The sequence below is a fragment of the Rhipicephalus sanguineus genome, chromosome 1 (genome assembly GCF_013339695.2).
Source record: "Rhipicephalus sanguineus isolate Rsan-2018 chromosome 1, BIME_Rsan_1.4, whole genome shotgun sequence".
Taxonomy (NCBI): Eukaryota; Metazoa; Arthropoda; class Arachnida; order Ixodida; family Ixodidae; genus Rhipicephalus; species Rhipicephalus sanguineus.
Window position 1 is genome coordinate 330,003,772 of NC_051176.1, and position 14,458 is coordinate 330,018,229.

Here is a 14,458-nt window from a genome sequence, read left to right on the forward strand (position 1 = left end):
GGTCAGTCAGCCAAGAAACGGGCATTGTTTGTGGCAGCCTTTTAAGTACTCGCACTGTCCAGATATTATCGGGAAGAATAGCGCCCAAGAAGCCTAATTCTTTAGAGTACGAGGATGTCGTGAAAGCCTTGGACGAGTACTTTGATCCCAAGCGCCATGAGATTGCAGAAAGTTTCCGCTTTTTCAACCGCTGCCAGCTGGACGGTGAGTCTGTTCAAGAATTCATTAGTGAGATTCGCCGAATCGCGGACAACTGCAATTTGGAAACCATGCTCGACCGAATGCTGCGGGATAGAATAGTGTGCGGCATCAGATCAAGTGCGCTGCAAAAGCAGATGCTGACAAAGAAAGATCTGACGTCAGAGAACGCAGAAACAATGGCCCTCGCAGCTGAAGCTGCAGAGAATGACTGCCGTAAAATGGCCGGCGAAGCATCAGCTGTACTCAGAATCAAGGCGCAGTCGTCCACAAGCAAAAAGGTACTCACTGAATGCCGGCGTTGTGGCAGTGTCAGACATAACAGTAATGCCTGCCGTTGGAATAACGCACGTTGTTATCATTGCGGTGGACGCGGTCACCTAGCTCGAAAATGCCAGAATGATGAAACCGCAAAGTTTCGAACTCAAGAAGCACCCTCGGGAATACGCGGCTGAGTCCTGGCTGTTAACAAAGGGGAAACAGATGAAGGCGTAGATGATAGCCTGCACATTTGGACGCTAAGCTTGACATGGAAGGAAACTGTGAAGCCCCTAATTCGGCGCAACATCACGTGGGGAGGTGTTGACGTATCAATGCTTATTGACACTGGTTCACCAGTCTGCATCGTGTCACGTCAGGTCTTTGAGCAGCACAAGAACGCTTGGCCTCTGCTGAGGCCATCACGCATAAAGCTGTCATGCTATATGGGAAAACTGCCAGTCCTTGGAGAGATCCTGTTGCTGATATCGTACGTTGGTGCAACCGTAGAATGCCCTTTGGTAGAGCCGCTGACTGCACAGCTGTCTATCTACACGCAGAACCTTTCGATGTAATCTCCGAGTTTCCAGATTTCTTCAGCTCGGAACTAGGCCTCATCAATGGACCTGCGGCGCACCTGCAGCTGAAGGAGGAAGTCACACCCAAGTTCTGTAAGGCCCGCTCTATTCCCTTCGCGCTACGCGACAAAGTATCTGAAGAGCTTGATAGGCTGGTGGCACTAGGCGTTTTGTCACCGGTGCCACATTCCGAATGGGCTACGCCCATTGTACCAGTGCTTAAGAAGAACGGCACCATTAGGATTTGTGGCGACTTTAAGGTCACCTTAAATGCGGCATGTGAGCTGGAACAATACTCATTGCCAGTAATCAATGACATGTTCGCGTCTTTAAAGGCCAACTCCGGCGATTTTTTGGCCATGTCAAAGTAATGGTGCTTTTATGTTCCTGAGACGCTCCTGTTACGGGCCCGATAGCAGAAATACTCGGCAAATTGGAGAATAATTTTAAATAAGCAAAAAAGCACAACACCGAAACCGAACCGAGTGTACTGTCTACGTATGACGTAGACGTTGTTACGAACGAACCGGAAGTCGTGCAAGGCATGCCGGTCATGCCGGCGCGGAGTATGAAAACTGTGACAGCCGGGACGACCAGCGAAGCGCCGGCCAAACCAACGCTGTCTGTCGCCTTGTGCACAGCAGACGCTCGCTGTAGCGGCCTAAGCGCCGAAGTTAGCGGTGCCCTCGGCTGCGTCACTTCCGCCGCCTTGCCAATACTGACGTCACCGACGCAATGTTGCCAATAATTGTGGGAAGCCAGGAGGGCGTTTGCAGACAATCGTTAAAATTCATTTGCAAACAATCTGCGCATGTCTCAAGCCTGTAATTTGGCATAAATGACTGAAACGTGCAAAGGAACGTACCCAGCGAATTTCACTGAGATCCATCGACCTCCAAAAATCGCCGGAGTTGGCCTTTAAACGGCGGCAAGCATTTCAGTACACTAGATCTAAGGGTTGCACATAACCAAGTTCCGCTTGATGATGAATCGCGCCAGATGTGCATAGTTAACACGCACAAAGGTCTTTTCTGCTACAATAGATTACCTTTCGGCATTGCCTCTACGCTAGCCATTTTTCAACACAGGATGGAAATCGTTCTGCAAGGCTTATCAGGCGCGCAAGCTTATCTGGACGATGTTTTGGTGTCCGAAAAAGCAGGAAGGGACGATGTGCTCAAAGTCGTTCTGCAACGTTTCCGGGAGAGTGGTGTTAAACTACGCCTTGACAAATGAAAATTCCGGCAGGCGTCTGTTACCTATCTTGGCCATCGAATCGATCAGCAAGGGCTGTACCCAATAGATGAAAATATCGAAGCAATCGTTGATGCTCCCAGCCCGAAAAATGTAGCTGAGCTTCGTTCATTTCTTGGCATGATCAGTTTCTATTCAAAGTTTTTGCCGAACATATCATCTCTGTTCGTTCCATTGTATCGGCTACTGGAAAAAAACAGACGTTGGGACTGGACAGAAGAACAACAAACCTCGTTTGACAAAGCAAAACGGTGTTTGCTGCAAGCACGGGTGTTAGTGCACTACGACCCTTCACAGCCACTGAAACTAGAGTGCGACGCATTGCAAAGAGAATCGGCGCAGTGCTTTTTCACACAAACAGGAACAGGAACAAGCCTATCGGGTTCCGTTCGAGAACATTGTCGAAAGCAGAACAAAATTATTCACAACTTGAACGAGAAGCGTTAGCCCTGGAATTTGTAGTAATGAAGTTCCGTGATTATCTTCTAGGCCGAGAGGTCATCCTCGTCACAGATCACCAGCCGCTCCTGGGCCTGCTGAGATCGGATCGGCCAACTCCACCGCTGGCAGCTGCTCGTATACAGCGCTGGGCGCTGTATTTGGGCGGATTCCACTACAAGCTGCAGTATTCTCCCGGCAAGCAGCTCCTGAACGCGGACGCCCTCAGTAAGTTGCCACGAGAAACTTCGGAGCCAACCGTGGACGGCGAGCCACCCGAGTACGTTTTGGCCCTCGCATCCGTACAGGAGAGTGCAGTCTCGACAGCGGAATTGCAGGCGCTAACCGCCAGTGACCCAGCACTGGCCAACAGGGTGTCGGAACGAAATGTTTTTCGTTTCGGTTTTAGTTTCGTTCCACCACAAGAAGTTTCGTTCCGTTTCTGTTCCGGATCGAAAAAAAAAATGTTCCGTAATGGTTCGTAACAATTTTTTTTAATGCAAAAATTTGAAGTAAAGGTATTCATAAAAAGAACATTGGATTTGTGATGTAGTTACTTGCCCTCCTTTTAAGAAAGTGGGACAAGGGTAAAACACGTTCTTCAGAGGAGTGGAAGTAACTGTACCACGAATTCCTACCAACTAACACAAACCAGTATTAATTTCAGTCATAGTATTTATTTTCTGAAAAGACAAATACAAATTTTTTTAGTGGGCTCAATGCTTCGTGTCAAGGAAGTGGGCACAATCTCAGAAGCAGCACGTCATTGAGTGTACTCTCTGGTGTGCGATACCACTGTTCTGATAAAAAGATCGCCAGGCCTGCGTGGAATACGCAGCACAGTCAGAGCGAAAGCTGGAAGAGCGGACTTTGTGGAGCCCATTGTAGAGTCTCTTGGGGCACCTAATACAAGTACACATGCAAGGTATCCACTACGCCATAAATCATCACAATTTTTCTGAAGTAGCGAAGTTCCCACTATGTCATTTTTCGTCATTCTTCGGAGAATTGTGGTACCCGCTACACATCTGTAAGGCATTATGTGCACTTTGTGCTGTGGCTGATGATGATGAAGTATTATGGCTGGGCACTTTGCAGTGGGTGGGAAGCAGTGTTGCGGAATGGGCGCCTCCATTCCATTCCAATTTCATTCCGGGGAATTAGAACTTGCCGCAATTCCATTCCTTTCAATTCCACGGAATGAAAACTTAGCCCATTCGTATATACTCTGGGAATGGCCGGGCAGCTAAATTCCATTCCTGCAATTGTTCAACGTAGGAAAGGCATATTGATAGTTTTATCGAGTTAAGAATGAACGCCACATGAAGCTGATGTCATCAGATGCATTAAGGACTGCAAAAGTACGCAAAATACGTTACTAAGTTCGAGGTATAGTAGCTTGGTGACATATCTCGTGCAGTACAACCACCCTACTAATTCCCATAGGGGCAGTTCTCCCGCTACCTATAGTATTTGCATGGTCAGCGTGTTTGAACGAATGGTGGTGTTTTAATATTGCTTAAGCTTAAATGTGTTAATGCTAAAATGACGATATAGCGCATTTTTTTGCTGACAAAAGTAGTATTTAAGAAGACTAAGCAGTTTTGCCACGCGTCTGGAGCGGTTGGGAATATGGAGAAAACTAAGATTTGGTTAATGAGGAAGAAAACCCTCTATATCTGCTGGTATTAGTTGGAACAGTGCACCGCTCAGGCACCTTGTGCCTTTGCATCGAATACGGAACGCTGGGCCGCACTGCTCGTCAGCGCTCACGCTTGTCAAGCGCGCCTCGCAAGCATGGATGGGGTGAGGAGAACTTTCTCTGTTCGCCTGTGCGCAGGTATGCAATGTCTTCCTTGTCGCAAAGGTTATTTACGTGTGTCAGGTACTAAACTGCTTGTGAGATATAGATCAGGCTGTGCATAGAATATTCGCCACTTTCGTATGGGGGTATCAGTGGGAACCAACGCGCAGAAATAATTCGTTTTCTCTCTTCTGTATCTGCTGGGATAATGCAATTGTTTGTGTCCTAACTTGTGCCTCGGTTTATGGTAGGCACATTGCTTATTAATGTATTGTGCTTGTAATTAGCCAAGCCATTTTAAAAATACTGCTTCATTGTTAATTTCAAGGCTCTGACTTACTAATGTTTGAAGTTTGAAAAACAGGACGTAGACGAAAACAAGCTGCTTGCCAGGAGCTGCTCGTGTAACATTTGCAGTGTCCTAAAGAAAATGACTTAAGGGCTCGTTTTTCTATGTTAGACACAATCTTAATGAGAACTAACAGGCAATAATGCCACAAAAAGTATAGGGGGTGTTATTTGTAGCAATTAGGATATAAATGTGAAGAAAGTAAAGTGGATGAAAAGACAACTTGCAGCCGGCAGGGACCGAACCTGCGACCTTCGAATAACGCGTCCGATGCTCTACCACTGAGCTACGGCGGCGGTCATCCTCCCGTCCACTTTGTGGGGTATATATGTTGATTTAAACCTAGGAGTGTTAGTCAGCGCCAATCGCAGCCATGGCGGCATCAAGTCTGCCAGAACGAGACCCTCGCTGTGAATGAAGGAAAGAAGATGACTTTTAAGGGCTCATTTTTCTTTGTTAGACACAATATTAATGATAACTAACAGACAATAATGCCACGGAAAGTATAGGCTCGTAAAAAGATCACGTGCTACGTGACGCCAACAGGCAGAAAAGAATTAGTGTTCCACACTCGCCACCAAGGCTGCGATTGGCGCTGACTAACACTCCTAGGTTTAAATCAACATGTATACCCCACAAAATGGACGGGAGGATGACCGCCGCCATAGCTCAGTGGTAGAGCATCGGACGCGTTATTCGAAGGTCGCAGGTTCGGTCCCTGCCGGCATCAAGTTGCCTTTTCATCCACTTTACTTTCTTCACATTTATATCCTAATTGCTACAAATAACACCCCCTATACCTTCCGTGGCATTATTGTCTGTTAGTTCTCATTAAGATTGTGTCTAACAAAGAAAAATGAGCCCTTAAAAGTCATTTTCTTTAGGACACTGCAAATGTTATGAGCAGCTAGTGGCAAGCAGCTCCGAAAAGCAAGACTGCCACTGACGTTGCCTGTGCAGCAAACTGTGGCAGAAGATCACCGGAGTAAGCCTTCTTTATAGCTCGATAAATCTAAACCCTGTAGAGTTAAGGAATACCAGTCTAACCAACAGACACTCCAGACCACTACTTGTTCTCACCGCAAGCGCTGTAAGTGAAATCAAATAAGAACCTTCACTGAGCAACTCCCCGAGGCCCACATAGTCATCCTTGATGAACTGGTCAGAGCCAATGAGTGTGGGCAGGGGCCGTGCCAGATATGGGTCCAGAGGTCGCAGCAGTGTCTCCTCGGTATGGTGTGCCTCCTCGGCATCCGAGTCGTCGTCCTCTTCAGAGTCCTGGCGCAAGTCAACCACTTCGAGCGACGAGCGCAGCACCTCCACGCCAAGGCGAAAAGCCTCCGACACTTGGCCCATCAGGGAACCCTCCTCTTTCGGGGGTGGCTGCTGCAAAGGGAAAGACTTGCTCACATTCTGCTTATCCTTTCCTCCAAGCAGCGTTTACTTGAACACCATGTAAACTACAACGCAGTCCTAAATCATTCCCCCTCATGTTGCCAAGAGGAGAATTTTTTAAAATTTTTTTTCGAGGGGCTCGTTTCTTTGTTAGACACAACACAATGAATCCAACGGACAATTAGGCTAACAAAAGCACAGGTGGACATTAATTGTTGTCTTTAACAGGGTGTCTGCCACTTTTACAAATTTTTACAAATTCCCTAATAATAATTGTTGGGGTTTTACGTCCCAAAACCACATTACGGTTATGAGGGACACCGTATAGTGGAGGGCTCCGGAAATTTAGACCACCTGGGGTTTTTCAACATACACCCAAATCTAAGTACACGGGCCTCTAGCATTTCGCTTCCATCGATGTGCGGCCGCGACCTTTGGGTCAGCAGTCGAGCACCTTTACCAATCATACCACCCCCGTGGCAGGTTTAAAAGTTCCCCGACTTTTTCAGGTTCTCCATGACATTTCTGAGTATATTCCCTGACTAGCAAGCCTCCTTGGAAAACTGACTATCTGTGTACTGTCTTCCGAGTCTTCGAGAGACGGGGCATAAGCTCAGTGCAGAACTGAGTACATCTGCTGCTGCATCGCCACTGAATGCGCTAAACCCAGACCTCTGCTCATAGTGCTTCTGGCCAAACCAGAAGCCCTTCAAGCGAGCTGAGGTCATGGCCAAGACATTAATTTATTGGAGAGAGTAACATCATGCTTGGGAATTGAGGTATGCTATGTGATCTGTAGAAGCAACAGCATGCACTGTCCTTTTCTTTATACTTCTGCTTAGCTGTGTACTGTTGTTGCAGAAAAAGGAGCGACATTATAAGCTTTGATCAAGGGTAAAGATCGTTTTCGTGATGGTTGCGCAGACTGCCGTCGGTCCCTTTCCATGACCAAGCCAGGTTTTTCAAAAATTACGTGACAATTCCCCGACTTTTGCAGACATGCCCAAATTCCGTGACAACTCCAGGTTTTTCAGGTTGGTAGACACCCCGTTTAGTGTAGTAATTATGACGTAAACTAAAAAGAATTAAAGTGTACGAAAAATCATCCTTTACATCATCGGGATCCGAACCCACAACCTTTGAATTACACGTCCGATGCTCCACCAATTGAGCTATGACGGAAGGCACTTCCCTGTCCACTTTGTCGGGTATTTCTGCATGTGTAATTCCTGGGAGTGTAGCCAGCGGCACTGTATTGGTATCCCCTCTGATAGGCCACAGGTTATCTATTCTATGCATTAAATGAACTCTTCAATTTCAGCTAAAAAGTTGCTAAAGTGCACTTAAGCTCTCTTTGTGTACCTATAACATTCTTCTTCTCAATCCACTACCTCTGCTCATTTTCACAAGAGTTCTGGCTCCATACACTAACTACGATGTACATTTAGGAGAAACACCAGTATTCAGCAATTGTTTAACTAGAAATTCAGCAAACAATTCTTTCATTTATAGACATTATCACTGAGCTTCATATGAGGCACATTTCCCTCATGTACAGAACGTTTCCCATCAACGTGGTCAGCCCTTTACATCAGTTGCCACTGGTACATATAAATGGTACAGCAGTAAAAAAAAAAAAAAAGAGAGAGAGAGAGACACTGAGGCCCTTCTTATGAGTTGTGAAAGCATTAATGTCGAAGATCTGGATAGCAAAAACCCTATTCTCGCAAAGGATTGTGGGCTACGGCGCCGTCTGCATCGACTTCCGGTTTGAGACACTCTATCGCTGTATGAGGACTGTTGTCTGTGCAGTCGCTTTCCAAGCGTTCCACCAGCTGTTGTGGTGCTTTTTTCTCACAAAATACTGCTCAACATCATGAGTACTGTGCATCTTAGTTGAATAAATGCAATCACTACTCAACACTTGTGAAAGGTGCAAACAGTCAATCATTCATTCAAGTCGCATACATTTCCAAACGTATGCATGTTGAAATGGGAAACAGCGCAAGATGACGACAAAGAAGGAACACACACCACACCACACGAAGCGCTGCATGTTGTTTCGCAGCGGACAGTGTTTATCGCATATGTTTTGTGCTATATGAAGATTAGTTGCACGTCACAGTGTCATGAAATATTACGATATTTAGTGTGACACTAGTTTCGAATTCGTGAAATTGTGTATTTACCTTTGTGTTGCAAAGACAATATATCTGGTTGGGAGAGTAAAATATTTCGCAAACAAGTCTCGCAGTTTTATGGTTTTTCTTTTATGACTCTTTTATTTACCTGAGAGTTTTGTTTCCTAGTGGCAGTCGAATTTTCTTTTTCAAGGCAGCAAAACACTGCGCACACAAGCTACCTTTTAACGCGATAGCGATAGAGAGCTCGTGTCGCAGAAATTCCGCCGTCGGTGTCGGGACCGTTGGTTGTGAGCGAAAAATCATCCGTGAGCGAAAAATCGAGAAAGGAAATGGACAACTATGTCCATCTAGCGGAAAACATATCAAGCCAATGCCGCCTTTCCAGAGGAGGCGTTGATCAAGCAAACAGCAAACGCTAGATAATGTGCTGCCTTCTGTGAGGCATTGCGAGACTCTTCATGGCCTCCGAGATGGCAAGCGCGCGGCGTATATCTTGGAGGCCATGTGACTCTTGCTTTAGGTCAAAAACGTGTATGTACTATTCTCGCGTGCGTGCGTGTGTGTCTGTGCGTGTGTGTGTAACAATACACATTAATAAGTATGCACTTAGTGGTTGAAGTGCACACCAGGGGCCGGATTTCGCTATTGCGTTCAACTCTTAAAGGCGAAGCTTTAAGGGTCCCCCAATTTTTTTCTTTCAATTTCAACTGAAACACATTTGCAGTCATATTACGTGTCAAAACCATGATATGATTATCAGTAGAGACCGGATTTTAGACAAATGCCTATTTTGTTCCTTGTGCTCATATCGGGCCACTTTGATATATGAGAATGAATTAGGGCTTTTATAGTGTTTTTATAGTGCCTATAAATGCTTATTTTTGGCATTTGTGCCTAAATGATTACAAATGCGTATAGATGCCTATTTTCAAAATTGACACTTATATTAACACTATTTAGCCTCGGGAGCAGCTTGAGACCGTTATTAATGTTACCACGCAACATCGACTGTCCGGAACTAAGGGGTTCAACCTAGTCCTCTAGTTCAACCAACTCCTGGAAACAACCGCTAGCAGCCGTGAAGTGAAACACGCCAGCGAGCATTCGCCACCGCAGAGACATGGAGCTAGTGGTTGGCGAATGCGAAACCGTGAAGAGCCGTCAACGGAAAGGAGAGTGAAGAGCACAAAAAGAAAGAAAAATGTCATGTGCATGCGGCTTTTGTTTTTGTAATTTGCTTTGTAAGGTGTTACTGGTGCAGCGTAGCCAGAATTTTTTTCTAGGGGGGGAGGGGTTTCAAAAATACGTTGTGTATGTTCGTGCGTGTTTATATGCGTGCGTGTACATATACACAAGCAAAACTGAAAAGTTTCGGGAAGGGGGTGTTGAACCTCCCGAACAGCCCCCCGCCTGGCTACGCCAGTGGTTCACTGCCAGGCAGAGTTGCCAGTTCCGCTTATATAATAAGCATATTTGGGCTTATTTTTTCCGCCGAGTCGCTTGTAGATTTTTCCAGTCGCTTGTCACATTTTCTGGGCTTATTTGCATTTTCCCAGAAAATCTAGTTATTTTAGTTATTATCACGTTCACCAATAGTGGGTTGTCGTTCACTAATAGCGGCATCGATAAGCTCAATGGTTTCAAAACGAGGGAACTACATGAATGTGATATTACACTGACGAGACAAAACTTCCCAACATCTGGTGCTGACGCAGTTTCGGAAGAGCAAAACGAGGTGCTCCAGCGTACTGTTTCACCACAAGCGCAAAGGGTGCAAATATAAATGTTATAGCCTGCGTGTCGGCAAATGGCCTTCTGCATTGGAATATTGCGGACAAGGTCCACTGTTTAGTCCACTGTTTAACACTTTCGTGACCGCGGAAAAATCGGTTGTTTTTGGCTAGTCCAGAAAATATTTTTCTTCCTGCCACAGAAAATAATTGATGCTAAAGTGTACGGTATTAAATGATAGAGGAGGAATTGGTCTTTTGAACAGTATTATTTCCAAACAATGGATTTATTCCGAATATAATAAAAAAATTATCAAACAAAGAAAAATGCATCAGAAAGAAAGAAAGAAAGATTCATAAAAACATCAATGCTACTCTGCAAAGGTTAAACATTAAAAAATCGAAATATACGTTTTGAGCACAAAGCCCTCGCAGAATAATAGTGGAAATATAAGCTCTGTAAGTACAAAGATTATTTACTTAAAGGACCCCTGACAGCGAAAATTTTGTTGGCGACTTTTTGGCTGTAATTTGTAGCTTTGTGTCTGGTAATCTCTAAATTAAATCGTAAATGCTCTAGCGTATCGTACAACTAATTCTAGCGTAGTTAATTGTGACCATTTTAGCATCACTTCAAAACGCCCGCCTAAAAACCACAAGAAACTGGCGCCCCATGCGGGGGAGCGTCAAAGACCACGTGCACTCAAGCTGTGGTGACGTTGACAGCGCGGTTTTCAAATCGGGGCCCCGAGCGCGGTAGAGATTGAAAGTATGTGGGTGCCTCGGTATGGGTAGGGGTGCGGAACAATAGGCCTCGTCGTATTGTGCACGTGCGCCCCGCAAACCTTCTGTGACGTCCACAATACTTGCTTTACACTTGGAACGTCACACGGGGCCTCTATCTACGTCATACCAGGATGTCGCAAGGTGCAGCCAACTCAAGTGAGCACTCACGCTTACTTTAAAACCAAATTAAGATATCTTAAAGGCAACGTTCGTCACTAATAATCGGTCAGATGTGCCCCCGTATACAGGAAAGTCAAACAACACAAAGATCTCGAGGTTTCAATTTTGGTGTCAGGGGTCCTTTAAATACAAAAATATAGGCACTAGTGCCTATCATGCCACCGCGCGATGCAGGTTCTCGACGCGGTGAAACAAAGGCTGGCTGCGCATGTTTCGGGGAAAAAACTTTTTTCTGTTCAACTTTCCTAGCATAGTTTACAGTTCTGGTATTTTTCAATTTTCCTGTGTATTTGTTGAAAGGAACAGTGTAGCCTGTTCCAAATCTGCAAAAATCCATAATTGTACCCTCATTTGAGCTCTTTCTCGCTCATACACTGCCGAATACCATACCGACCTTCACATTTCACCATTTTCTCATCCACTGAAAGGTTCCGACGGGGTTAAAAGATAGCGTAGAAAAATCGTTCATATGTTGCAATAGGGAAGACACGTGGTGAATAATCTCGTGGGATGTGACGGTCGTCTTCTTCAGATCAGAGACACTCAAGAAGCCTTGAACCTTTTCCGTGGCATCACTGACGGTGGGCGAAGGCCTGAAAATATGTGTCGTCGACACCAGCACCAATGCAAGCGCGGGACTTCAACGATTACCATGTACACATGGAGTGAGACGAACTTGCTCATCTTCTCTTCAGTAATCTCCCTCCATGGATCCGTCCCTCTCACTGTATGTTGGCTTTTCGAAAGTATGCATCCACGCATACTTATCTGTGTGGTTGCATATCTCTCTGACGACTTCTGCGGTAAAAAACAACCCGATGACGCCGCCGCGCAGCACACCGGAGCGTTGGGTCAAAGTCCGCTCCACGCAATATTCGCGAAGAGAGCTGCGCTCTTTCTGCAGCCGACGCCAAATGCTCCCGCCCGAATGAAGTTAACACCTTGCAGATAAGAGCTGTTATTTTTAGAACGCACCAGATACATTTACATCGACGCGCGGCAGCGATAAAACGACCCGACAAGAAGACGAAACTTACCGGCGGATAGCTGCTTATGTTCCGGGGAGGTTTGACGCACTTTCGCCGTCCGTACTGAAGCCTGGCGAATCGAAGTCGTCTTCCCTGTCTGTTGTGCTACCATCATCCAGAGGTTCCCGCTCATATTAAATGGAATCCGTCTAAATTCACCGTTTCCGTGAGGCACCCGCGAGCGGCGTCGACGCGAAGTCTGAAACAACGAGCGCTCACCTACCCGACTGCGAACGAGCTTTCAAAATCTCCCCGCGGTGAAAAAAACAAACTCGCAAACAAAACTGATAAAAAACATGTTATTTTATGCTTTGTATTGCGTTAGCTGTTCGGAACCGCTCAGAGAGTGCCAAAACCTGATATTGAAATCATCGATAACATACTATCGATGGGAATAGGCGCGGTCACGAAAGTGTTAACGACTTTGTCACAGAAGTGTTGGCAAAGTTTCTCAGCAGGAACCGGGAGCAGATGCAGTGTTCTTGTTTGACAATGAACCAGCGCACCACCGCGCTGAACAGGCTGCCCTCGTTGCAAGCGAGCACATCGTGAAGCGGCTACCGCCCTACAGCCCATTTTTCAATCCAATTGAACTTTTCTCAAAATTCAAGGCAGGTGTCAAGGGCTTCCTCATCGAGTGGAGAGATGACCTCCTCATGACACCGGTAAGCATCTCTAAGAAAGAGCATCACCGTGCTCTGCTGGTTTGGGCTGTGGGAAGCTCCATGCAGCACATCCAGCGCAGGGAGTGTGGCGCTTATGATAGGCACATTTACACTTTTGTACAAGCTGCTCCGGACTGCAGTGATATATAGAACACTGCTCAGCAACACAAGGACGGCCGAATGTTTATAAAACTGTCTTGTGTTCACAATAACAAAGTTCGTTTTTCGCGGACTTGCCATGGCTCTCATGATCACCGTTTGCGTGACTGATTTAAAGAGCTCGACGTTATAGGGACAATGATTGTTTCATAACGATTTGAGAATGTTTTACCCGGGTAGTGTTTTCGGTTCGGCATTGCGATAACATGCCTTGAGATTAAGATGGAATCAGCCTTTCAATAACTTTTCATTTCCCACGCATGATGCAGCGTTACAGGAACGTACGAGACAATCAAACAGAACATATCACTCGTGATCGCTAACACGTCAGGGTGATTAGTGATCACCACTGCAATGCTCATCTAGTGGCAACATGTTTGATACCTATGAGTACACAGTCGAATTATAACTAGGACTGCCATAAAAAACAGTGATTTCTTACCACTAGTGACTCGGGGGCATACCTGCCAACCTCACAGCATGAAAATTCGGGAGACCGCAGCGAGAGGGGGGGGTTCTTTTTGCGTAGCGGAAATTACCGACACTGGAGACTGACATCAGAAAGGAATAAGGATGTTTGTTTCGAGCTGCTTGAACCAAACTTCTTTACTTGTGAAGGCACCAAGGCAGTTCACAGGCGCATGTGGTACAGAATCCGTACTTGTCACCTTTCCGCGAAATCACAAAGCACCCAGCTGTGTATGACTCCAGAAACACTTGCAAGTATTTGATTTTGACGCTGTCATCGACCTTCTAACTGAACTCTGGAAACACGCAACCCCCACGGCAGACGGCGTAGCGTACAAAATGCGGGGGCCAAGATGGAGACGCAAAAGTTCTGGCAAGGCTTAACGGAAACGATTGCCGCAAATGAACTGAACGGTGGCCGGAGCAGCAAGATTGCGACAAGCGGCGCTGTTTCTCCCAAGCATGCCGATATCAAGAGTGCAAAGCACAATGGGGCCGCTTACTTACTGCCAGTCTGCCGGCCACCCCTCCTTTGGAAAATAGAATGTGCTCAACAGTCTCGTTATCGGAGCGCACATGCAGCGCCATGGCTCCGCCCGGCGTGCACTTTTGGCAATCTTTCTCCGTGGAGACCGTACCTTTTCCCTCGCCTCCTTTCGGTACGGTGGCGAGCGCTTCTCACGGCTAGCCGGCCAGCCTTCGCCCAGATGCGCAGTGCTAGAATGTACTCAGCGGTAGAAGTGTGGTGGCAAGTGCTCTTCCGCAGAACCGCCACAGCAGGAAAGGCTGACGTACGCGCATGATTTTAAAAAAAGAGAGAAAAAAAAAACGCCTCTGCTGTGGTGGCCACTTTTCGGGAGATTCAAGATGACATTCGTACAATCGGGAGATTAGGTCCAAATTCGGGAGTCTCCCGGACAATTCAGGAGAGTTTTCAGGAATGCGGGGGTACTATAAATTACACGCAAGAAATGTATCACCCTTTCAATGACCTTTCATTGGATTCCCATGATGTAATGTTACA

At 46.2% G+C, this 14,458-nt stretch overlaps 1 protein-coding gene across 1 annotated transcript in view; it reads right to left on the minus strand.

Moving 5' to 3' along the window:
* Positions 1-14,458, minus strand: part of LOC119379533 (WASH complex subunit 2) — a gene marked incomplete at its 5' end in the record, with an annotated part of 624,148 nt that overhangs the window by 536,721 nt on the left and 72,969 nt on the right. Inside the window, 1 exon segment of the mRNA XM_037648828.2 lies at positions 5,992-6,265. Coding sequence (XP_037504756.1) covers positions 5,992-6,265 — 274 coding nt within the window.